This window comes from Brachyistius frenatus, unplaced genomic scaffold (assembly GCF_029030835.1).
Source record: "Brachyistius frenatus isolate BFR_SWC_R1_liver_20210118 unplaced genomic scaffold, ASM2903083v1 Contig_244, whole genome shotgun sequence".
Classification (NCBI taxonomy): Eukaryota; Metazoa; Chordata; class Actinopteri; family Embiotocidae; genus Brachyistius; species Brachyistius frenatus.
Genome location: NW_027210843.1, coordinates 123,922 through 148,923, shown reverse-complemented (window position 1 = coordinate 148,923; position 25,002 = coordinate 123,922). Strand labels below are relative to the sequence as shown.

At 43.2% G+C, this 25,002-nt stretch overlaps 1 protein-coding gene and 1 long non-coding RNA gene across 2 annotated transcripts; both read left to right on the top strand.

The window, feature by feature from the left end:
• The first annotated feature begins 5,306 nt into the window (after positions 1-5,306).
• On the top strand, positions 5,307-8,228 carry LOC138634035 (shaker-related potassium channel tsha2). Its single transcript, XM_069720628.1, has 2 exons — positions 5,307-5,613; positions 5,977-8,228. The coding sequence occupies exon 2, from the start codon at positions 6,270-6,272 to the stop codon at positions 7,719-7,721; it is 1,452 nt and encodes a 483-aa protein (XP_069576729.1). The 5' UTR covers positions 5,307-5,613; positions 5,977-6,269; the 3' UTR covers positions 7,722-8,228.
• Positions 8,229-8,272: 44 nt separating this feature from the next.
• LOC138634036 (uncharacterized) lies at positions 8,273-20,362 on the top strand. The gene is made up of 2 exons (XR_011311930.1): positions 8,273-9,926; positions 14,962-20,362. It is a non-coding gene; the product is annotated as an uncharacterized lncRNA (long non-coding RNA).
• The last annotated feature ends 4,640 nt before the right edge of the window (positions 20,363-25,002 follow it).

The following is a 25,002-nucleotide window of genomic DNA, read 5'->3' as shown; positions in this document are numbered from 1 at the left end:
GAGTCTGCGGAGAGGTCACGGCTGCAGGGACGGCAAGAAAGAAAATAACCGAATGTGAACGTTTTTTACAACAGATCGTTTCAGGGTTCAAAGAAACAACAAAACCTGAAGGTCTCGTCTTCAGAAAGCTGCCAACACACCTGATTACAGCGAACGCAGCCTCGTACTGCACAACAACCAGTCCATAATGGAGACAGTTCATTTATAACTTACAAACCAAAAACACTTTTGAAAATATTTCACGTACGATAACGCAGATTTTGATCTCGACCGAGTCGTAACTTCGTGGACACGCTCGGCAAAAATGTCCTTGACTTTCCAAAAAGTCAACGTATAAATGGTGTTTTTCTACCGAAGAGAATAATACGTGATGAGATGTTCTGGATGTTGTGCCGAGCTGCCGGTCAGTGCGACGCCTGACATTCGAGGTGCATCAACGTGAAGCGGTTGCGGCAGGAAATGAATCCTTCACTCTGCCTGCTGAGACACTACTGAAGCATGTAATCTCCTAATGCACCCGGAGACCAGTGATTCCTGACATCGGTAATATCTGGAGACAGTCCCGTCCTCCACAGCTCCACGGTGACGGAGCAGTCACCTTGACCCAGGTGGAGGCGGCGCCGAGGAAATAAACGGGAAATATCAGGTTGTTGTTGTTGTTGTTGTTGTTGTTGTTATTATTGTTGTTATACAGTTGGATTTCCACGCGAGAATGAAGGTTTCTGAATGGAACTGAGCTGCTTGCTGGAAGTTAAAACCCTCAATAGATACAAGCTACAAACATTTACTATTGAGGGCTTTTATTCTGAAAGACTCTGTGATTTAAAAAAATTTTTTTTTATGATTATTTGATAGTTGTAAAGCTCATATCAGTATCTGATAACTAGATAACATTGATGCTCTTTTATTGTGACAGTTAAAATGTTTTTATGTTTCTCTTTTAAAAACAGATTTTAATTATTATTTGACTTTTATTTTATTATCCTAATGAAAATTTAAAAAAAAAAACAGGAAATGAGAATGAATGTTTCCTTGTGAAAAAAAAAATGGGTCTCTGAATTATTATTATTAAATGTATATGATATAAAATGACATCAGAAAATTCTTTTTTTTAACTTACATAGTGTAAATTTACTTTAATTCTTGCATGTTACATTCAGGGTTTATCCTCAAAGACTTTTATTTATTTGATTACATATTTGGATATTTACTCATTTTACTCGCCTGCATTTATCTATAATTATGCACTTTGTATTTACAAACTTTCCTAGAAAATAAAATTGAATTTATATATTCAATCATAAGTTTATTAATTTGCAAACTTACATTTGTGCACATATTTATTTTTGTATTTACAAATTTATATTACCAAAATCTTTAGATATTTAGTTTTAGTTGTATGTACTTGTATATGTTTAATCATATTTATCTGTATTTACGTGTTTATATATTAACTCACATCCTTAAATATATCTTTATTCAGTTACTTTTATAATTACCAGTAAACATATTTACATATATTTAGCAATGTTCACATGTATTTCTATATACATGATTGTAGTTCTTAATATAGTTTTATATATTTAAGAGCGTTCATATTTACTTTGTATATTGTCCTTAATTATTTACATATATATTTGTTTACTTTTGTGTTATGTTACTTATTTGCATACTTGGTTATTTACTGATTGAAAACATCTTCAGTAGGTCAGTGACTTGTTGAATCTGAAGCTTTACAGGAAGGAATTGATCTGTTATGTTAAAAACATGCTCCTGAAGATTAATGCCAACATTTTATAACTAACATCACACGGAAACATTTTCTTTTCGTCCAACCTTCGCTCCTGAAGCTGATAAGTTTCTCGTTGACAGCGGCTGCGTAGTTAATAATTATAATGAGGCGTACAAAGGTCCTTAACGAATCCGGACGTGTCAATGACTTCAATTAAAGATTAGTGTCAGGAGGAGACGCAGCTTCTCTCTGCTGCTCCGATAACAGAAAATCCTCCTGATGCACAGAAGCAATTATTCTCCAGCGAGATACGAACGCTGCTGAAGCTTCTGCTCTTCATAAAACTGGCCAGCAGCGACACGAATCAAAGCTCCTGTTAAATCTGATGAGATTATCTTCCCAAAATGTGCTGAGATATTTAACAGGGAGTCAGATTCTCCTCATGAAGATGTAACTCGGTTGGCGTGAAGTCGTCCTGTGGATTCCCTGAAACATGAAACCGGCGATCGTTAGTGTGTTCGATCCGTCTCTGATCTTCAAGCTTCAAGCTTTAGTTTGACATCTTTTCTAGCAGCATCGAGGAGCTCCATCGTACTGATTAAACGCTGAAAATGTTGTACGTTAGATTCTAATGCAGCTGTTCAATAGTCTGATATTACCAGACACAAATTCACTGTGTGACTACCGTGGTCCGGTCGAAGTTAACAGGCTGGTCTGGGATCAGTCACATGGTCCTTATGATTCAATGAATGTAGTCGGAGGAGATGACAGCGGCCGACGGTGAGGACGATTATTAGTGATGAACACCTTCAGACAAGCAACCGATCGCTGTCTCTTCAAAATAAAAGTCTAAAATACTGCGCCCCGCCCACTTATGGTGGAAAACCTGCTCTCAACACAGGCCTGTCAATCAAACAGCCACGCCCCCAAACACTGGAAATATTTCACCCCTGCATTTAACAGCCAATCATAAAGAAGAAAACGTTGGTGAAACTGTCTTCACCGAGCGAACAGCCGGTTCCCTCGGTGAACATGTTCACGTGTTTTCTTCCCTGCTGATCGTCACGGAGGAGAATTCCACTTCCTGTGTTTTTACGGTTTATCAAAGCGAAAGATCTGAGCATGTGAACGATCTTACATAAGCCAACGTGCTGCTGGACTTCTTCAGAGTATCCCGACATGTTTTCCTGCTCCGAGCGTTCCCGACGCCCTCGAGGACTTCAGCCATCCCTCATGTCAGACTCCTCTAAGCGATCCAGAACCGAACGGTTTAGAACTCGTGTCTGAGAACATCCATTAAAATGACAAGGAGAAGCTTTTGGAGGGTGGGAAACTAACTCTCCATACATACTGGAGATGTTTAGACGGGGGGCGATGGAGTGGAGTGATCGGTGGTAATGAGTTCTGGAGGTCCCAGTGGTGCTGGCGGGTCAACGTTCAGAACCAACGAGCACCGAGCCGAGGACGAGGCGGTCCGACGGGGCGGGTTCTCAGACGACGGACGGCACCAAACTCAGCAGGTTAAAACCTTCAAAAACAGAAGTTAAAGGTGGTGGACTACAACTCCCATGATGCATTTCAACAACAAACCCAAGCAGGTGTTTTTTGAGGATACTTTTATGATTAGAAAATATCGGCAGCACTTACTAACTTCTAATTTCACATATTTGTGTCTGATAATTTGTTTGATACGGACTTTAGTTTTGGTTCCTGAGCAGCTTGTTTTCACAGAAACAAACTGAAGAGACCAGCGTCCACACAGCAGGGGGCGCTAGAAATGAGGTACATCTGGATATAAAGTTGCATATTGATGCAGAAGATGAGATCATTTGGATTTTCCTTCAGTGTTTTGGGGAACTGAACGTCCTAACTTGCCCTTTTAACTGTTGATCTGTTGAAGCCGGACGTTTGTCAGATTAATGTGACATTTAATGTTTAACCGCGGCCATAACTGTGACCTCATTACAGATATTATGGGGTGTTTTTGAGCTCGAGGCCTCGTAGACGTCCGGCCGTCCAACAGGAAGCAAAAAAAAAAAACCTGGACAGAAAGACGGCCGACGAGCTGCCAGAGAATCCAGCAGAGAGCCGGAGTGACATTTAAAAACCGCACCGCAACATGTGGAGAGGAGATGTCTGAAGCCGGCAACTGGTGACTGTGTGTGTGTGTGTGTGTGTGTGTGTGTGTGTGTGTGTGTGTTTAATGTGTGTGTTTAATGTGTGTTCGAGGCGATGAGCTCACAGGATGCAGGAAATGAAGTAGTGCCAGACTGCAGAGGTCGTCTGCAGGCAGCTGAAGTCGGGATTTCAGCATGAGTCAGACGATCAGCGGCTGAATAATGAGCCGAAGACACGGGGAGGCCGTGAATGAGAACCACTGTGGCGTCACCGTGGAAACGTTGCATCATTAAAACGTCGAGGCCCCCCAGAGTCGTCGGCGGAGATTAGATCAATGAATAAGAAAATAACTCCTCCACGTCTGTCCAGACTCATTTAATATCTATGGAGAAGACTTTGAAGGAAATCGTCCAATAAAATCTGATTGTGATAGAACCCAAAGTTGTTGCCATGACAACAGACGATGCTTCAAACCTGGATGTTGCTGTGAAGAAGCTACAGATTTGTAAAAGGTGGATGTTTCACACACATATGTTCACCTGACAATCTGTACAATCAGCAGAGTTTAGATCAGAGTCACATGTTCAGTCGGACCACATGTGGAAGACACAATCAGTGATGCGTCACGTTCACAAGAATGGGACGTACATGAGCTCACGGTGACCTTTGACCTTCAAAATCAGAGCAGTTCATCCTTGGGACCAAGTGAACGTTTGTACCAAGTTTGAAGGAATTACCCCGAGGCGGTCCTAAAATATCTCGTCCATAAGAATGGAAGGATGTGGATACAGCAACCTTTGACCTTTGACCCCAAAGGGTTAAGGTTAGTTAGCTAGATTTATTGCAGCTTTTTCAACATAAAAACTTGCCATTAATGATATTGTTTTATTTTGCATGTGACTAGAGGCCAGGGATCTGAACTGAGTCACTTCTCCGGGACACCAGATCGTCGTTATTTATACGCCCACTAGAGGGCGTCAACTTCAACCAATCAGGCTAACCGCGTAATAAACTAGGTGAAAAAGGACTGTTTCCTGTTTTGGGAAGATGTTCAGAGTTGTGTATTCCTTAACAAAAATAAACAATTCAAACAATTAATTTCCAAACAAACTGAAACTGAGTTTTTGTGTTATTGTTTTGTTTAATTTTCTGTTGTGCTTTTCTTGGATGAATAAAACGTCTCCTCCTCTTTCACCTCCTGTTTTCTGTTCAGGCTGCAGATGCTAATCAGTTTTTTTCCTTTTTCATGTCATCTCGTATTTTAGTGTGTTTCTTCCCCCTCGCAGCTCCCTCGGGCCATTCCATGGGAAAAGAAACTTTTCCTGCGGCCCTGGGAGAAATCCAGCTATTTTAGGAAAACACGTCACTGCTTTGAGCTGCAGCCCAGAAAACTCTCCCTTCTTTCCATCACCAGCGTCTTTTGTTTTTTTTTCCTCTCTGGACTTGTTGCACAGCGCAGCAGTGTTTACCTCCGTTCAGACACGCTCCGTGAAACAGGAGGGCAACTCTCTATTATTCCTGCTTTTTTTCATGCACGGTGCCACGCGCCTGCAGCAGACACGGCGGAGACATGACACTCGTCAGTCGTGCACAACTTGTGGAGCAGCTCGGCGTCAGCAGCGTTTTGTCGTGAAGCGGCTGCAGCTCGTGACATTGCGGTGCTTCAGTCTTTGTGTCTGTTTTTTTTGTCCCCGGCGCGTGTTTTTGTCCTGTTTGGATGGACGGACGGGGCGGATGGAGGAGCGCGAGCCTCTGAGCCACAGGTACTCATTTAGGCATCAAATCATGAATGAAAACACGACGATTTCTGCACGAGGAGCTGCTGCTTGTGCATGACATTCCACGCGCTCTCCGTCTCCAGTGTCACTGCATGCTCATCTCATGTATCACACCGTAAACAACCACGCATGTGATAACCTTGAGCTCGTGCCACTCTGGAGACAACAGGTTCATTACGCACGGCTCTCTGTGTGCACGCGGCGTCTCCAGAACCATCCTCATAAACCGTGTGACATCTCGTGCGCGTTTTGTTTCCTGAATACGTGGATCAGATTCATGCTGAGCATATGTGTGTGTGTGTGTGTGTGTGTGTGTGTGTGTTTTTACCCCCCCCCCCCTCCCCCCAGTGAGAGAGCGTGCACACACACGTCAGCGCGAGGAGGGCGAAGCCTGCTTAAAATGCAGTGAATGTGACAGCCGAGGAGAGAGTCCAGACTAACAGCGGCGCGCGGACGGGCAAGGTGAGCGTGGAGGGAGGGGAGACGGCGGGGGGGCACCAACATGCAAGCCCACCCGCAGACGTGACGCCGACACACGGACAGAGAAGGAGAAAGGCACGCGGAGACGCTCAGCTGGTTTCCAAAACAATACGCGCGGAGGAGTCGGTGGGGGGAACTGAGCGGAGCGGCGAGCGGGAAACATGACAGTGGTGCCCGCGGAGAACCTGGATGAGACTGTGGCACTGGCCGCGCTGTCGGCCCAGGATGTGTACGACCCGGAGCGAGCCGAGAACCAGGAGTGCTGCGAGCGCGTGGTCATCAACATCTCCGGGCTGCGCTTCGAGACGCAGCTGAAGACGCTCGCGCAGTTCCCCTCCACGCTGCTGGGAGACCCACGCAAGAGGATGCGCTTCTTCGACCCGCTGAGGAACGAGTACTTCTTCGACCGGAACCGACCCAGCTTCGACGCCATCCTGTACTTCTACCAGTCCGGCGGGCGGCTCCGGAGACCCGTCAACGTGCCGGTGGATATCTTCATGGAGGAGATCAAGTTCTACGAGCTGGGAGAGGAGGTGATCGAGAACTTCAAGGAGGACGAGGGCTTCATCAAGGAGGAGGAGCGGCCGCTGCCCGACAACGAGTTCCAGCGGCAGGTCTGGCTCCTGTTCGAGTACCCGGAGAGTTCGGGTCCGGCCCGGGGCATCGCCATCGTCTCCGTCCTGGTCATCCTCATCTCCATCGTGATCTTCTGCCTGGAGACTTTACCGGAGTTCAGGGAGGAGGCCCGGACGTTTGACGAGCAGCTGCTGCCGGTGAACGGAACCGCGCGCGCCAAGAAGCCCAACCCGTTCACGGACCCGTTTTTCATCGTGGAGACGCTGTGCATCATCTGGTTCTCCTTCGAGCTGTTGGTCCGGTTCCTCGCGTGCCCGAGCAAGCCCGCCTTCTTCAAGAACATCATGAACACCATCGACATCGTGGCCATCATGCCGTACTTCATCACGCTGGGTCTGGAGCTGGCGGAGCACCAGGGCAACGGGCAGCAGGCCATGTCCCTGGCCATCCTCCGGGTCATCCGCCTGGTCCGGGTCTTCCGGATCTTCAAGCTGTCCCGACACTCCAAGGGGCTCCAGATCCTGGGACAGACTCTGAAAGCCAGCATGCGCGAGCTCGGCCTCCTCATCTTCTTCCTCTTCATCGGAGTCATCCTCTTCTCGAGCGCCGTGTACTTCGCGGAGACCGACGACCCGGACTCGGGCTTCTCCAGCATCCCGGACGCGTTCTGGTGGGCGGTGGTTTCCATGACGACGGTGGGCTACGGCGACATGTGTCCGGTGACCATCGGAGGGAAGATCGTGGGATCTCTGTGCGCCATCGCCGGCGTGCTCACCATCGCGCTGCCGGTGCCGGTCATCGTGTCCAACTTCAACTACTTCTACCACCGGGAGACGGAGCACGAGGAGCAGTTCCAGTACACGCACGTGACCTGCGGCCAGCAGCCGCACGTCACGTTCGGGGAGTTCAAGGAGAGCGACAGCAGGCCGTCCCTGTCCAAGTCCGAGTACCTGGACAGCGAGGACGCGGACTCCATCAAGTACACCAACTGCAGCCCGCACAAAGGAGCCTACACCGGGAAGCTCACCGACGTATGAATGAGCCGCAAACACCGAGCGTCCGAGTTCAGACCTGAAGCTCCTCATTTCTGCCATCAAAGGAATCATTTCAATCACAGCAGGAAAGGATTATAATTCACCCTGAAACTGTCTTCCATCACCGCCATGAGTCAGGACAGCAGCTCAGACTTCAGCCACATGTAGCACTTTATCATCATCATCATCATCATCATCATCGTTTCTCAGTGAACCCCACCTGACCCAGGTTTAAAGTTTACATTTGATTTTCAGTCTGTCTGAAGGAGACTCAGCACAGGACCGAGTTCATCTAAATTTACAGACTGATGCAGGAGGCACGCGGTGGCACACACACACACACACACACACACACACACACACACACACACACACACACACACACACACACACACACACACACACACACACTCTCACACACACACACACACACACGCACGCACACACACACACACACACACACACACACACACACACACACACACACACACACACACACACACACACACACACACACACACACACACACACACACACACACACACACACACACACACACACACACACACACACACACACACACACACACACACACACACACACACACACACACACACACACACACACACACACCTGTCATGTATTTTCCACTCAGCTCAGTGGTGGATCAGATGATGTGCAGCTGGAAGAACTGATCCTCCTAAAATAAAAACAAACCGATTCAAGTCAGGTTTCTGTTTAAGGAGCCTGCAGACAAAAGTCAGGGCACGTGCTCCAGGGTATCAACACAGATTTGAGCCTGTGTAAAAAAATTAAATGATATTATGAACTCAGGAGCAGCGTTTCCTAAACCAACAGCGCCTCCGTGTGGCTGCGGAGCAACGCTGCACGTCGTCGGTGGATGCAGTTTCTATAGCAACCCTTCTAGACTTTTCTGTATCGTCTGCCGCGGGAGTGAAAGGATGCAGGCTGAAACGGCGGCGACTCGGCGAAAGCCACGAAAAAACCACCATGTTGTGGAAGCCTCCATGTTGTCTGACTCCACCAGCTGAACCTGAACACATCACCTCTCACAGATATTTACAGCCACGCGGCCGACCTGCCTCAAACATCCCCTGACAAACGGGATTTAAATGTAATAAATAGTCATTAATAGCTTATTAAAATAATATTTTTGATGTTTCAGACCTCGACCAATACTGATATATGTAATATAGATATTAATATTTGAGGAAAAAAAGAACAATATGTGAACAAAACAATATTTTTTGTGCAGAAAATTGAGGGAAACATACAAGAAACTTCTGCCTGAGATGCATTCATCTTGTTTTTTGTTGTATGGAGACAAAAAAAAGGCAAAAATATTCCAAATTCATTCAGGTGCTTATAACACTGAAATATTAAACATTGAAACCCATCTGAATTAAATGATTTATGGTCCCCAGCTGACTTTTAGACTGAGCATATTTAAAAAACAAACAACAAAAAAACCCTGTTTTTTAAGGGTTGACATATTATATGGAAGCTTTAGTGGTCCAATGTATAAAAAAAAGAATTCAGGTCGCGAATTTCAAGCAGATAAAAGTAAAAAAAAACATACAAATTAAAAGCCACTGATGAAGATCATGTGATGTGATCCAAAACTCAAGAAAACGTTTTCTTTAAAATGCAAAACAAAAAAAACTAAACAGGAAGTCAGATGGGTTTCAAAATAAAATATTTTGACGTTATAAATCCGGCTGTATTTAAAAGTCAGCTTCAGATATTGAACAGCGTATAAATTAGAATTATTGTTGCACGTTTGTCCTTCCATAGACGACTCACAAACGTGTCACCGGTTAATTGACCAATCGAAGCTCTCGTCCCGATACGAACCGATCGTTTCCGGTCGGACCCGATCGACTCGCCCCAGATTTACCTGCTCAGTGAAACGTTTGGCCCGCTGAGCTCTCCGTACGCTCGTCAGCTCTGCATCTACAGCACCTTAAACTCTCCTGGCCATCACGGGACGAACCGTCACTCTGAACGGGGAATGTTTAAACCAACTGATGGAATAAAGACGTTTTCACTGTGAAGGTCAAACGCTCTGCGTCCTGATTGGTGGATTATTAACCGACGTTTGGACGGACGGATGTTTAACGTGGACGGATCGACGCAGACTGACGGATGTTCGACCCAGACGACCGTCAGATTCTGGTCCTGATGGAGGTGAGTTTGTGAAAGCTGACGCTGATGTTTGTTTCCACTTTGTTTTGTGAGTAGCCACTTCCTGTTTGGGATGTTCTGACCAATCAGCAGCGAGTCAAAAAGTCAAGATCAACACAAAATATTCTGAGGACTTCGGTTCAGAGAATCATTTTCTAACTAAATAGGTGCAAAAAACAACAAACATCACAGCTGTTTTTTGACACCTATTGATCCCGTACACAATAATTATATAAAAAAAACAAAAAACACCAAATTCAGGTGAATAACTCGTCCACTGAGGATTCATCAGGGTTCGGGTTAAAACGTGAATAATGTGAATTCAAAGAATTCAAAGACAAGAATTGTCCCTAATAAAAACAGTCAAGCTGTTTGTGAAGCAGCAATCAGTTCCTTATTTTCACCACTTGGTGGCAGCAGAACAAACAAACAAACAGTTTCTCCTCCACGTTTCAGCAGCTCGTCTCTAAATGAGTCTTTCTGCTGTTTGCTGCTCAGCAGGTCACATGTTCAAAACTAGGAGCTAAAAGAGGCCAAAAAAGCTCCGGAGAGCTGAAGAGGAGGTGAAGAACGACTTTTAGATCAAATGTCAACAGTTCAAGCAGCTTTTCAACAATCAGAGCTCAGAAACAAAGTCAAGTTAAAGATGATAAAAACTGGATTATTTGTCTTTAAACCAGAAACAAAGTCTTAAACAAAGATGAGGAATAAATTTTAAAACAAAATTATGAACTATTTGGAGTTTGATTCTTTGGTCACACCGACAAACTCAGAATAATAAAAAGTTTCGGTAGTTTTGTTTGTAGACAGACGGAGCAGAAAACACTTTAATCAAAATGAGCAGAAAGATCAACAGAACAACTTAAAAATGACCACAAAACAACCGCAAAGACGACAAAGGAAACAAATCGACTTCTAAACGACTACAAACACGTTCAAAACAACAAGTAAGGAACGCAGAACGACTGCGAAGACGACAAAGACGCACGAGAACGACCATAAAGATGCAAAACAAGAACCAAGACACACGACGCAACTTCAAAATCAATACAAACAGATTCAACACAACCAAAAGGTTTCAGCACTCTGAACTCACAACGACTCGACAGGCAGAAAAAACGACTGCAGAGACACAAACTAACTGCAAAATGAGCAGAAAGACCTTCAGGATGACTTAAAACCAGATCAAATACAAAACAAGAACAAAAACACACAAACACACTTCAGACGACAGGAAAGGCTTCATCCAGCCGCTCCAGATAAACGTATAGTTTCATACAGTTTACGTTATTTTAAGTTGAAGAAACTTAAATAAATCTGATAAAAACACTGCTGCAGAACTGTAAACATACAGTACCGCTGCCGGCCTGCAGGAGGCAGCAGCTGTTCTCTGCAGCTGTCAGACAGCTGGACGTTCACTGCATCATCCAGACTTCATCAGAAAAACAGCACAAAGGTGTCAATAAAAGACTGAATATTAAAACTTAATGCAGCGAATACGTTTAAATTCAGTTCTACAGATGAGAAAAAGAGATTTGAAGAGTGAAGACAAAAGAAGGAAACATAAAAAAACTCAACTCAACTGAAGTATTGTTTAACATCACGACACCCTGCTCTCATTTAAATACGACCCAAATGAACTATAAAGCGACTTATTTTTGCCACGTTGAGTAACATCAAAGTTTCTTTTCAAAACTTCAGACTTTCCTTGATGGATATTCCGATTTTGACGGGCGTTCGGGTGGATTTTCCCACTTCCCAGTTGCTCATGAACGCACCACGAGAACGGGACCTTCAAGTCTGCGTTAGATATAGAAATTAATCGTATTGTGAGTTTGGGAACGCTGACAGATGAGTCTGTTTTGTTGTTGTTGTTGTTGTTGTTATTGTTATTGTTGTGACCCCTCAGTGATGCATCCTGTAAATAACTCATCGAGGATGTCATGTGACCGTGTCTGAGCATCATTTTGTTGAACATGGTTGTAGGGAGGAGACGTGCGGGACAGGAAGCCGTGTTCTTGGCGTGTTCTTGGCGTGTTGTATGACCGTCTCACGTTACGTAACACCATGGACACGACAGCTCCAACGAGCATCGTGCTGACTGACCGCGTCGCCTCGGGCCTCCTTTTTAGTCCCCCCCCCCTTTCCCCCCCTCCCCTCCATGTCCTCTCTGAACATATGCATGCAGCCGGTACAGTTGGAGGTAAACAGGTTTCCCCTCGGATGACACGGCTGCTGTTGACGGGGCAGAGTTACACTCTGACAGCTATTGTTAGTGTCTCTGTCACTGCTGAAGGAATCTGTCCTGAAGCCTGCGGAGGCCTGCAGAGAGTTACACCACCTCGTCCACCACCACCACCACCACCACCACGCAACCCGATACGCTTTCCACTTCATGACAAACAGACCATGTCGTACAGCTGAAAGCTCTTGAAAAGGCAAGAAAATACTGGAATGCTTTTGGTCAAATTTTTGTAAAATTGTAAAAACAGTTTGAGTTCTATAAAAAAGAAAGGTCGGGTTAAGATCAGGTTAAGATCAGGTTATGGTTGGTTCAACGTCAGATTAAACTCAGCTCAGGTTGTGTTTGGGCTAAGGTTTAATCAGGGTTAGATTTCAGTCAAGTTAGGGTTGGTTTAAAATCGGGTTAAATTGGGTTAGCATCAGGTTAGTGCTGGATTTAGTTCATTTTAAGTGAATGGTCAAGTTCAAGGATGGTTTAAGGTCAAGGAAATATCAGTTTAAGGTCAAGGAAAGGTCAGGTTAAGGTTGGTTCAACTTTGAATTACACAGGTCAGATTCAGGTTGAGGTGGAGTTAAGGTTAGGTGAGGTTTAGGATACAGTCAAGTTAGGATTGGATTAAATTCAAATTAAGATTGGATTAGGTTGGGTTCATAGTAGGTCAGTTTCATAGTAGGGTCAAGTAAAGGTTAGATTAAGATCAGGTTAAGGTTGGTTCAACATCGGATTAGAATAGTCTCAGTTTTGTTGGGTTAAGGTTAAATCAGGGTTATATTACAGTCAAGTTAAGGTTGGGTTAAATTCAGGTTAAGACCGGGTTAGCTTTGAGTTGGAACCGGCTTTAATTCAGGTTAGGTGAGGCTTCGATTAAGGTTGGTTTAATGTCAGGTTAGGATCAAGTTTAAATTAAGATGGGGTTCATATCAGGTTAAACTCAGGTTTAAGACTGGGTTAGGGTCAGGTTAGGGTCAGGTTAAGATCAGGTTAGAGTCAGGTTAGGATCAGGTTAGGGTCAGGTTAGGATCAGGTTAGGGTCAGGTTAGGATCAGGTTAGGGTTAGGTTAAGATCAGGTTAGGATCAGGTTAGGGTTAGGTTAGGGTTAGGTTAGGGTCAGATTAATCAGGTTAAATTGAGGTTATGGCTTTAACTTTATGCCTGTGCAGAGCGCTGCTTCGGTTTAATGGAGATGTGGTTTTTAATTCTACTATGTGGGTCCACGAAAACAGTTTACTTTATTATTTAAGACCTCCGTCAGCTGATGCCGGTAAATCAAACCTAATCAGCGACTTTGATATTGATTAATACTTGACATCCCTATACGCTCTCTTCCTGGAGAACGGGCTATTTTTAGCGGTTAGCGCACGGAAAAATGTGCAGCCATGCCTGAAGATGCCAGCTGATAATACCTTGCAGAATGTGCTGGAGTGAAGTGAAGCTCGACAAAACGCAGGGAGCAGTTTCACTGGATTATTTTACAAATCACATGCAGTACACAGCTGGTTTGACCGCCTCTGTTTCTGGTCCAGCTCACCGGCTGCTTGCTTGTCCTGGTTCAACTCATCACTTCCTGTCTGCTGAAGCTTTTTTCCTACTTTCTGTGGCTGCAAATAACTTCCCACCAGTGGATCTGAGGTCTACGGGGTCTCTGGCAGGAATAAAGCTTCACAGGCCCCCCGGGTGTTTACGCTCAGTGTTCCTGGCTTTGCACCACTTTTTTATTAAATAATGTTTTCACAAAGTGAAGTCTCTTTTTCAAACATTTTTCCAACTGTTTCCTTTCCTTAAAAATTATTTTTTCTCCGAGACATGAGTGAGAATAGTGTAATAATCAGGCTCGTCCTCTGATTGGACCACCGTGGTGTCCCCAGTCCTCGGTCTCGCTGTAAGTTGCCGTGTGTAATCGGGTCAGAACAAACAGGAAGTGATGGCTGCTGCTTCGTCCTGTCCTTGGCTCTGCTTCCTCAGCATGTGACTGTGGTGATGGAGGATGGCCTGGAGTCTGTGTGCGCGCTGGTATTACTCATGTTGTGGGGACATAAATCTGCTGACACGGTCACATTGTGGGAAAACTTAGCGTCCTCTGGGCGACAAAAAAAAAACAAGTTTACAGAAGATGAATGTGGAAATTTTAGGTTCAGTCAACAAAATAACTAAAAACGAAGGACGCAAATTGACACCGAAAAAGAAGCAAAAATGGCTACAAAAAGAGGTGAAATAATCCAAAAGAGAAGTTAAATGACCTCAAAAAGTCAAACCAAATGAACAAAACGATACAAAACAACTAAAGAGACGATGACAAACTCGCAAAATCACCACAAAGTCGAGTAAAATAATCAAAAAGAGACGCCAAACATCCGACATGTGACCCGTCACATGTTGGGGACAAAAAACATCCCGTCAAGTTAAATCCTTAAAGTTCGTCTCCTCACATCAATTAAAAACTCATCTCTGTTCATCAGAATTTTTCCAAGACAGTCTGTTGCCGTGTTTCTACGGAGAACAATATTTTGATTTAAAAACTAATAAGAAGGAGTGACTTTAGCTAACAACACTGAGATAACTGATGGACACATTTTATTCACTTTGGATTTGATGACAGAAGTTGAATGGGAGTCTATGGAGCCGGAGGCTTTTTGGAGCCGACCTCTAGTGGCACTCGCTGGTATTGCAGCTGAAGACACTTCTGGATCAGAACCATTTTACAGACCTGAAGCTACAAACTCTTTTATATCCAGTCTGTTCTCACAGACCAACTTTGTTGTTAACCGCCACTGTTTTTTTGGGGTTTTTTTCAGGGGAAGAACGACGAGCCTCGTCAAACGCCAAGAGTACGACGCCCTTCCTCCTCCTCCTCCTCTTCATGCTTCCTCTGTTGAAGGTGAAACAAAACAAACTCTGGATAAAAAAAACTGTCACAGGAAAACTCGGAGCGACGAGATGCCTTCCCGCCACCAGAGGGCGCCCGGACTGATTGTTTTTGCACAGAGCGACACTGCGGTAAAAACTCTGAGGTACGACACAAACGTTACTTGAATCACCCGCTATGTGTATTTTCCTCGTCGTAGAGAAGACGACCGTGTGACTCCCGTCTGTACGTTGCATATCATATTTAAACCAAAACATATTATTGCATGCTTGGAAAGTTAGAGCATGTGAGCAGAAGAAAAACAAACGGGAACAACATCAACAAGTCATCGACATATTCTGAAGCGATTCTGTTCCACTGGTAAATCTCTATTTTTTAAAGTATCTTACTGTATAAGTTTTATATGCGGAGGAATTGGTTAATTATTTTGTCGATTTTGACCATTTTTGCTAACGTGTTTTGATTTGATTTTTTTGATTTTAATTTTTGCCTTGGTAAAAACAAAAGCAGCTCCGATAAGACGTCTGTCCCTCCGAGAGGAATGTTTGTGCAGGAAAAAATACGGGGAAGAAGAAAACAAAAGATGCATTTATCGCAGACATCTGATTTTTCTGAATGTTTCTGACTGTTTTTGGGTTTCTGATCAGAATGCTGTATATCTGTTATATCAGTAACATCTACCTCAGTGTCCGCTCATTAACGACAGAAGCTTTATTAATGCCTGGATGACGCTGGTGTCCCTCCATCACATGTCATCACACCTGGAGTTACCTGGTGAGGTTCAACCAACCCAAACGCTCTACAAACTGCCATTTAATAACTTCAAGAATCTGAAATGAGAGAACAGCAGTGGAAATGTTTCCCCAACTCCTGAAGTAGAGTTTAATATGTAAATGAAGCTGATATTGACCTTATTAATTTAATATCCGAGGTCGTCCAGCTTCAGCTTTTCTTTTTTGCACATCTTGTTAATTTATTTGTGAAATGTGAAGTGTGAGTGAATGTGACTGTTTCTGAGTTATGTGTTGATTTAAAGGGCAATAATGTTTTTGCAGAGCGGCTCGTCTTAAAAAAAAACCCTGAAAAGCCTAAAGCGGTCGGATGTTTCACCCGCCGGGGTTCGAACGTTTCATGAATGTTTAGGAGCGAAAAAAACGCAGTTTGGGAAATCTGTCATTCTGTTTTTTTCAGGATCAGATGAGGAAATCACAAGTTTCCAACAAAATGCAGCAAAAGATTTCAACCAAACTTCAAGAAAAGCAGCAAAAATGTAAAACGAGTTAATTCATTGAGATAAACAGCAGGTGGCGCTAATATTCCAAGAGGGTGTTATTTTTGAAGTCACATGCTTCATGCATGTCATCAGTTATCCACCACAATTGTTTGGTTTCGGGCTGAAACTAACGGTTATTTTCCTTATCGGTTAATCGCTGATTATTTCTGAGCTTTAACGTTTAAATTGTCAAAACAAAAATGTAGCATCAGTTAGCATCGGAGCCGTTGGTGCCGTGTCCTTCGAATTACCCCGTGAAGAAAAGCTACTGAAACATGTTAAACATTAAATAATGATACACTGGAAACTAATTACGAGATAAAACAATTGTTGAGTTGTATTTGGTGCTTACAAATTGCGTTTGGTTTATTTCTGCATGAATATTTTCTTTTCGAGGAGCGCTGGCTGAATGCATGAAGAGGCCAGTTCACGTCAAACACTAGTTTTGGTTTTATCTTTATAAAACTAGTATTGTTAATAATAAACAAAGCAGCAACATCCACAGCTAAAAAAATTACACCTGGAAACTGCAGTTCCTCGAAGGGCCACTAGAGGCTGGCTCCAAAGATCGAGACCCACATGTTAAAACTTTACAGCAGAAATAAACATGTTTACAAATTAGGCCTCCTGAAACTGAGCGTCAAAACTGTTGAAGGCTACGAAGCAATGTCCAGTTGTTATACACAATCTTTGCACAGCGCCCCCTGCTGTTGACAAGTGGTATCATCACTCGTTAAAAGTGCATCAAATTCAACTTCTGACTCCGGGGAAGATGGGTGGACGAGAATGTTTCCCCAAACGTGGTGTTGGTGATCAGCGCGATGCAGTTCGGTCTCGTTATAAATCTGCTTGGCTTCAGCATAAAAAACAGCCGAGGGAGACGTGTGTGACGGAGGCGCTGATGAGCTGCGACTGGGCATTAGTGGTGATGATTAATGTGTTCTGCATACTGTACGTGCAATAATGACACAGCCCCCCCCCCCCAACACACACACACACACACACACACACACACACACACACACACACACACACACACACACACACACACACACACACACACACACTCCCGATGACTATAGTCGGTCCAGTCCCTCATCTTTCACCACCTCATGTAACATCTGCTGTGATGTTTTCATGCTTCATACTTCACCATCAAGTCGTCTTCACGCAGAAATGAGAAAAAGCAATAGTGATTCCTGAAATCTGGGCACTTCAGTGTGGAAGAGAAACGCATTATGATTTGTCTTTTTTTAATTTCCACTTGATTGATGCCATGTTTTATTTTGACAATCTTCAATTGTGATCTATTTTTGATAAAATAAATCTTAAAGCCTGATCGATCTTCATGTGTTTCGCGTGACGACACATGTTGATGTGTCACTTTTTGTTTCCAGTGTGTGTTTTATGTCCCATTAACATCTTCATGAGAACAGTCAGGCTGGATTTAAACTGTGGAGAGTGTGTTTCCTTCATCCATCCTGAGGTTCCTCGCTGCTCTCATGACGGGGCGGCGCTTCGAAATCCGCCTCCAAACAGGAAGTTGTTTGTCGTCTGAAAAACATAACAAAAATAAAAGGACTTAAAGGAGACATTTAAGTTTCTGTTAAGCTGATAGTGTACACGCTTTACAGAAGGTCATAGGTTCATTATTTAAATTTGTGGTTTTCTTGTGGTAAAATTTTCATTCACTGTCTCCTGGAAATAAAATGTTATCAGCAAATACGTGTTAAATTAACTGTAACTGTGACTGGATAACGCGTTTATCATCATAACGAGGAAACATTTTTGATGACACTTTTACAAGTTAAATATCAGTAAAATATTTGGCTTTGGACACCCTCCATCCACCCCAACCTCCTCCTGCCAGCCACACTTCATAAAGGGGGTGCTTCATTCATCCATTCAAAATATAACTCCGTCTGATTATAATACATTAAATAAATTACAAGTATAAAAACATACATGTAATAACAATATCCTGAATTTTAAATGTAGAATAACACTGGAAAAAAAAAAAAATCAAAAACACAAAGTACAACAAGGAAAATTTGACAGCTTACATAAAAAACAAAAGTCCACAAATATTTATATTTTGGTCTGATGTTTATGACTGGAAATATTTGTCCTTTCAAAGAGTCCCAGAATTTGACACAAACCAACAACCAACCTGAGTTTGTCACAAAATATCGACAACATAAAGTGAGAAAATCTTTTGACATAAGCTTATTTTTTTGCCTCGTCAGCACCCGTAGTTTCTGTCCACAGTTTCCCACCTCATTACATGTTGAAGGTAAAAGTGAGTGCTTGAAGGGAATCCGTTACGACCGAGACCAAACCCGCAGCCTTTACCTTCCTTTCTTCTTTTAAATAAAACTCTTCTTTTAAGTGCAGATCATGAGAATATTAATGTGTTTGTTGAAATTGTGTTGTGAGATTCGCCATAGACAGAAAACCAGCAGATGTCACGTAGAAACATGCAGCAACCACAGTTATTTATTAATAAGCAATAATGCATGAAAAGTACAATATCATCAGCAAAGGTGATTTTTGTCTGGTTGTTCATATCTGTGCATAAATAAAAAAAAGTTGATAGTGCCTTAATCATAATCAATTCAGTTATTAACCCTGTTAAATGCATCCGAAGTACCATAGAAGAAGAAAGTGTGTATTTATATTAGCACTGTAGGGACGCAACCGACTAGTTGCACATAGAAATAGTGTATTGTAGATTAATGTATTGAATGTACAGTAAACGGTCTTCCTGGTTGGTGTATTGAGAGAAAAAGTGCCGAAGAAAAAAATAAAACTATGGAAGCTCAAAGAGGCCAAAACTGCTGCTAATTATTTTAGAAAATTGTAATGGTTTTTTGTTTTTGCAAAAATGTATAAAAAAAATTACATGCATCACGACTTTAAGATTTGGATTACAGAAATAAAAATGACTTGCGGTCATGTCCTCTCTGAGCTTCTGTAGTTACATTTTTTTTTATTGTAGATTACAAATGTTTTACTTTATCATGAGTGTAACATTTATCTCAATTATGGTCACTTTTTTTGTATTTACACATTTTGCTGCATAATTTAGTTTACAAAAGTACAAAAATATTTTGTTTTTACCGTGTAATGCAGTCAGAGTCCCTGACCCCCCCCCACAGTCAATGTATATCACACACACACACACACACACACACACACACACACACACACACACACACACACACACACACACACACACACACACACACACACACACACACACACACACACACACACACATTTGATTTATGACCAAGGTTATTTTTGTTAATGATAACTGAAACAATGTACACGTACATTTTAACATATAAAGTTAGTTTGGTTGTTTGTAAACTTGATAAAAAAAAAAAACGATAATAAAAGAGTAATTGGTAACATTTGAGTAATGTATTAAAGCTCCAGAAAAAAAATTATATATTTTTTAAAATCGGAAAAAGTAAAGAAAAATTCCAAATAAAAAAGTGTAACTGAAATAATTTTTTTCACAAAGTTGTTAGACTGAGAAGAAGAAAAAGAAGAAGAAGAAAAAATAAGCGTGGTGGACTTTTACCGGCATGAGTACCAACTGCGATTTGTCTCCATGTGTTTGAGGTCGGTCGTGTTTTCACTCACTGAACTGTGTTCGTGCTGTTTTTCCTGCTTCTGCACTGCTGAAACAAACAGAAGAAGAACAAAATATCTGTCTGCAAAACCTCAACTTGTGTCTTCAGTGTTAAAAATCTCTAATGATAGATTTTATTTTTGTTAACTTGAGTATCTGTGTGTCGCTGTTCGACAGGTGTTAACGTTCAAGAGAAAAAACGAGCCCTTCGTATCCGTCCGGCTCGGATCGTACAAACTGTTTCTGCACAACAGAGTCATTCTGAATACTAGTTGTGACTACGTTTAATGTGGCCTTTTCTTTCTCTTTCATGTACTGCAATGTTGTAAATGATTTGTATAATATGACATAATGTTTATTAAAGTTAACGAGGCTTTATGTTTCTACCACCTATGTTTAATAAATAAATGAACTGTGCTCAAATGTATAACCGGACTTCTTATCAATATGCAGGTTCAAGGTCGATTCTGAATTTCTGTTTCATTTATACATTTTACACAATTCATCCGTCTAACATGAATTTTTAACTGATTTCACATCAGGCACGTTGTCGTGGGTAACGGGAGCCATGAAGTCGTAACGTATTCAAACTGTTTGACTCCTGTTTGCAGAGTCGTGTAGATCCAGCTGATAAACTCGTCATTCAAAAATAATGAGTCAGAGCTGCAGATCCGTTACAGAAGAAACCGGCTGCAAGACGACGAACGGAAAAAACACCACCGAGCTAACGAAGTATTTACTTTGAGCCATTTACCACTTTTTAGCTAAAAAATACTCTATGAGCTAAATTATTATTTTACCAGGTGATTTGATGACGTTGGTTAATTCACTGAAATGAAGCTGAATTTCGACCTCATCGGGATTCTTTGTTTTGCAGGTTTTTTTTGCCATCGGACACGTCGACAAGATGATTTCACTTTCACAATCAGTGTAATCGAGACCGGCCGTCGGGGACGAGTTCCCGGCTCGGTGTCAGCGAGGCCGTGAGACGACTAATCTTTACTTTAAAGTTCTCTCATCTCCCAAATCTCCGCCGGGATTAGCCGGTAATCCAATGACGCCGCCGTCCATTTGAAGATGGCCTGCGGTCATTAATCGAGCCGGAGTCGTCACATTACCCCGCGTAACCCCGTGACCCCGTGACCCCATGACCCCATGACCCCGTGACCTCGGGCTCGGCGGCCTCACAGGAAGCATTTCATTAACAGACTAAGGCCTCAGAGAGTTTTTCCTCTGCAGCCTGTTGAGCTTCTTGGTTTTCTCCCTTTCTCAGACGGTTTAAAAGCAGAAACATCGATCGGAGCTGCAGAAACGATCCTTAAAGTTAAACCACGACAGAAAGTCAGAAAATAACCTGTAATTTACAGCTAAATAGTTTAATATGTAGACAGATATTTCAATTTCCTTTTTAAATTATGGGGAAAATTAACACTAACATTAACTTAACACTTTAGGAACAAAACAAAAGTAAACAAAAAAAGTCAGTGCACAGCAATTCAGCTGTAAATTACAATTAACAAACTATTTTGGTAAATCTGTCTAGAGGCAAGTACACCAAACATATGGAGAATAAAGTTTTGAGTAATGAATTAATCAGCAAGTATGAGCTAATTCAACATTTAATTTAAAGGAAGTTAAAATTTAGCATCAAATATTTAGATTATCAACCAATTTTCAGTTATTTAAAACATAATTTACTCATTTTCTTTAAAAAAAAAAAAAAAAGTTGAAAAGAACATCAGAACAGAGTTTCTCCTGTTTGTTATAATCAGGATCAAACTAAACATTTACAGATAAATAGAAGGACATTTTTATGAAACTATGAGGAAGGTTTTACAGACAATTACCTGCACAACACATTAGCTGTAAAATAAAAGTGTTCCCACCAAAAATAAATAAAAATGGATTAAAGATGAATAAATGATGAACTAATGATTCATGTGACATCAGCAGGTTCGCTGTGACGCGCCGAACAAATACAGGTGTTAAAAATGAAGTGTGTTTTTCTGCCGGCTGGAGGGCAAAGCAAGGTTGCTTCCTCTATAACAGGATTTATTTTATTTTTATATTTTGGGTCGTACCATTAGTGAGGGGAGCCAGAGGGAGGGGGGGGGGCGGTACATGTCAGCATCTTCGGGGTCCGTTTGTCGGTCTGCAGGATGCACTGATGCTCCACGCCGCCCTAATTGCTGAAGCTGTGAAGCACCGACGGCTAAACTGCTGCATTTTCTCATTTAGCGTCCCCCCCCCCCTCACCCCCTCCTCGTTGCCCCCTCCCCCCCCCTGATGTTAAATGGTGCAGACTATCAGGACCCTCAGCAAAAAATAGACCCCAGAATCCCCTCCAAGAAAGACGAGCTTTCTAAAAATAGATCTCTCTCTCTCTCTCACACACACACACACACACACACACACACACACACACACACACACACACACACACACACACACACACACACACACACACACACACACACACACACACACACACACACACACACTCACACACACACACACACACACACACACACACACACACACACACACACACACACACACACACACACACACACACACACACACACACACACACACACACACACACACACACACACACACACACACACACACACACACACACACACACACACACACACACACACACACACACACGGTTGCAGCGTGCTGCATGCAGGGATTCCCTGAAGGTCGCTTAATATTTACATCTTTATCGTTCAGATGAAACACGAACAACTGAATCTAATTACACGAGCTGCGTGTGCTGAAATCCACTAATATTCACGATACTGTCGTTGCCATGGCAACACTTAAACCTATTTAAATTTGTATCTATAGTCTATAAACATATAATAATTGGTTTCAAATATTTAGTAATGTACAGGAAGTATTCACACCCTCATTTTTTCACACTTAATTGGGTTGTGCTAAGCTAGGCTAACATTCCCCCCTGCTTCCATTCTCTATGCTAAGCTATGCTAACAGTTCCCTCCTCTTTCCAGTGTCTGTGCTAAGCTAGTCTAAATTTACCAATACTTTTACTGTAAATTAGTTGGTACATTAGTAGCTTGAGCTGCTAACAGCTGCTAACAGCTGCTAACAGCTGCTTCCTGGCGTGTTAAAGTGAGCAGCGTGTGAACACAGACTGAACTCCTACAGGAACTAACGGTTGTGTGAAGGCTTTCTGTCCTCCAGCTGTGTGTGTGTGTGTGTGTTGGGGGGGAGGAGGTTAGGAGGTGGGGGAAGGAGGTGGGTGTGGGGGGGAAGGAGGTGGGTGTGGGGGGAAGGAGGTGGGTGTGGGGGGGGACGTCCCACTTAAACCTCCCTCCCAAAGAGCCTCGGGCCAGGCAGCCATGTCCTCCGGAGGAACACTGCCAGGGCCTCGTTACACGCCGCGGTGCACCCGCCTCGATGCACTCCGCCGTGGTGCATGATGGGAAACGGTTAAAATAAAAAAAACAGGGTCACCTCCTTCAAACGATGACGACTGAGGATGTTTTGCTGATGTATTTTCAGACTCCAGGTCGTTCGACAACCAAGTTAATGAAGGCAGATAAAAGGCTGAAGCTGTTGGTTCTCAACCTGAGGGTCAGGGCCCTGCGAGGGACTCCGAGATAAATCTGAGAGGTCACAAGAATATATCTTGGAAAGGAAATCAAAAAAGCACTGAATTAAACATGAATCTTTTCTTTCGTTCTCGCTGGGCCTCTACAGATGTTGTTGTTAGTGTTTCTTCTTGTTTTTTCGGAGCTTCCTCATAACACACATCATCATCATCATCATCATCATCATCATCATCGTCATCATCATTATTATCATCGTCTTCTTCACGACACTTTTGAACCGCTCTGCGTCCGGTCGGCAGCAGCAGCTGGTGAAGCCACCTCAATGACACGAATAAAGAAACATCTGGATCTGAGGAACGCGCTGCGATCCATCATCATCATCATCATCATCATCATCATCATCATCATCATCATCATCATCATCATCATCATCATCATCACCGGACTTTAGACCTTCACCTGCGGGTGAATCAGATTTGTTGCGTCCTAGAACATCACCGACTTATCTTGCATGGGTTGCCGTAGTAACGACGAAGCTAAACGCCGGTGACGCGGCGTTTCCAAAACCGTGGGAAGCAAAAGTGCCAGCAGACGGTTTTATTTGTGTCGTTTGTCGCACAGAGACGTTAAAAACATCCGGATCCGACTGATGGAGCTGAGACAGCGAAATTTAGTAGTGCTGCTTTTATTTTGAAAGGCCAGACGTGACACACTCGTCTCTCTGTCTGTCGTGTGAAGAAGCAGCCGCGAGTGTCGAGATGTGTCTGCACACGCAGGTTTGTGAGGAGACGGGCGGTCGGTGACTGCTGACGTTAGTTTTCTTCAGACGAACACTTCCTGATCCGTTCCAGCTGGTTCTCGACACCCGACGTGGACGACGCTCGATCTCCCAAAACGAACGATGTTAGCGTCTCATATTCAAAATCAAAAAGTGAAACATTCGATTTATTTCCATGTAAATGTTTCAATAATGAATATATTGACCGCTGGATGCACCTTCACGTTCTCCTGTTTAATTCATGCTCCTCTCCGCCGATCCGATCTGACCCGGCTGTTATTCATCCCGCGCTTGGGAGGGGGAGGTGGAGGGGGAAGGTAGGGGGGGTTGACAGGAAGCGCCGTCCGTCCTCCCGCTGCACGACTCCGTGTATCTGAACGCATCATTTATTCATCCGAGAGTCGGAGTACAGGCTGTTCGCCAGCGACTCCCCGCCGCCGCTCCACATGTGAATCAACATGTGGCGACTTTCTGCCGAAGCTTCGACACGGAGCGTCGCAGGAGGAGCTTCAAACTAAAACACAAACTCCTTCTGTGGCTGGAAATGATCATTTAAACAAAAAAATAACACGTTCTTTATCTCTCAGAGGTCAAGTGTTGATGTCGAGGTAACGCAGCTGCTGCTTTGTGGAAATGTGGGCTGGTTCAAGAAACAAGGAACACCGACTGGATATAAAAGAGTTCGTAGCTTCAGG

What these genes read in the sequence shown, in the direction of transcription:
- LOC138634035 (XM_069720628.1), top strand. Translation starts at nt 6,270, where the DNA reads ATGACAGTGGTGCCCGCGGAGAACCTGGATGAGACTGTGGCACTGGCC.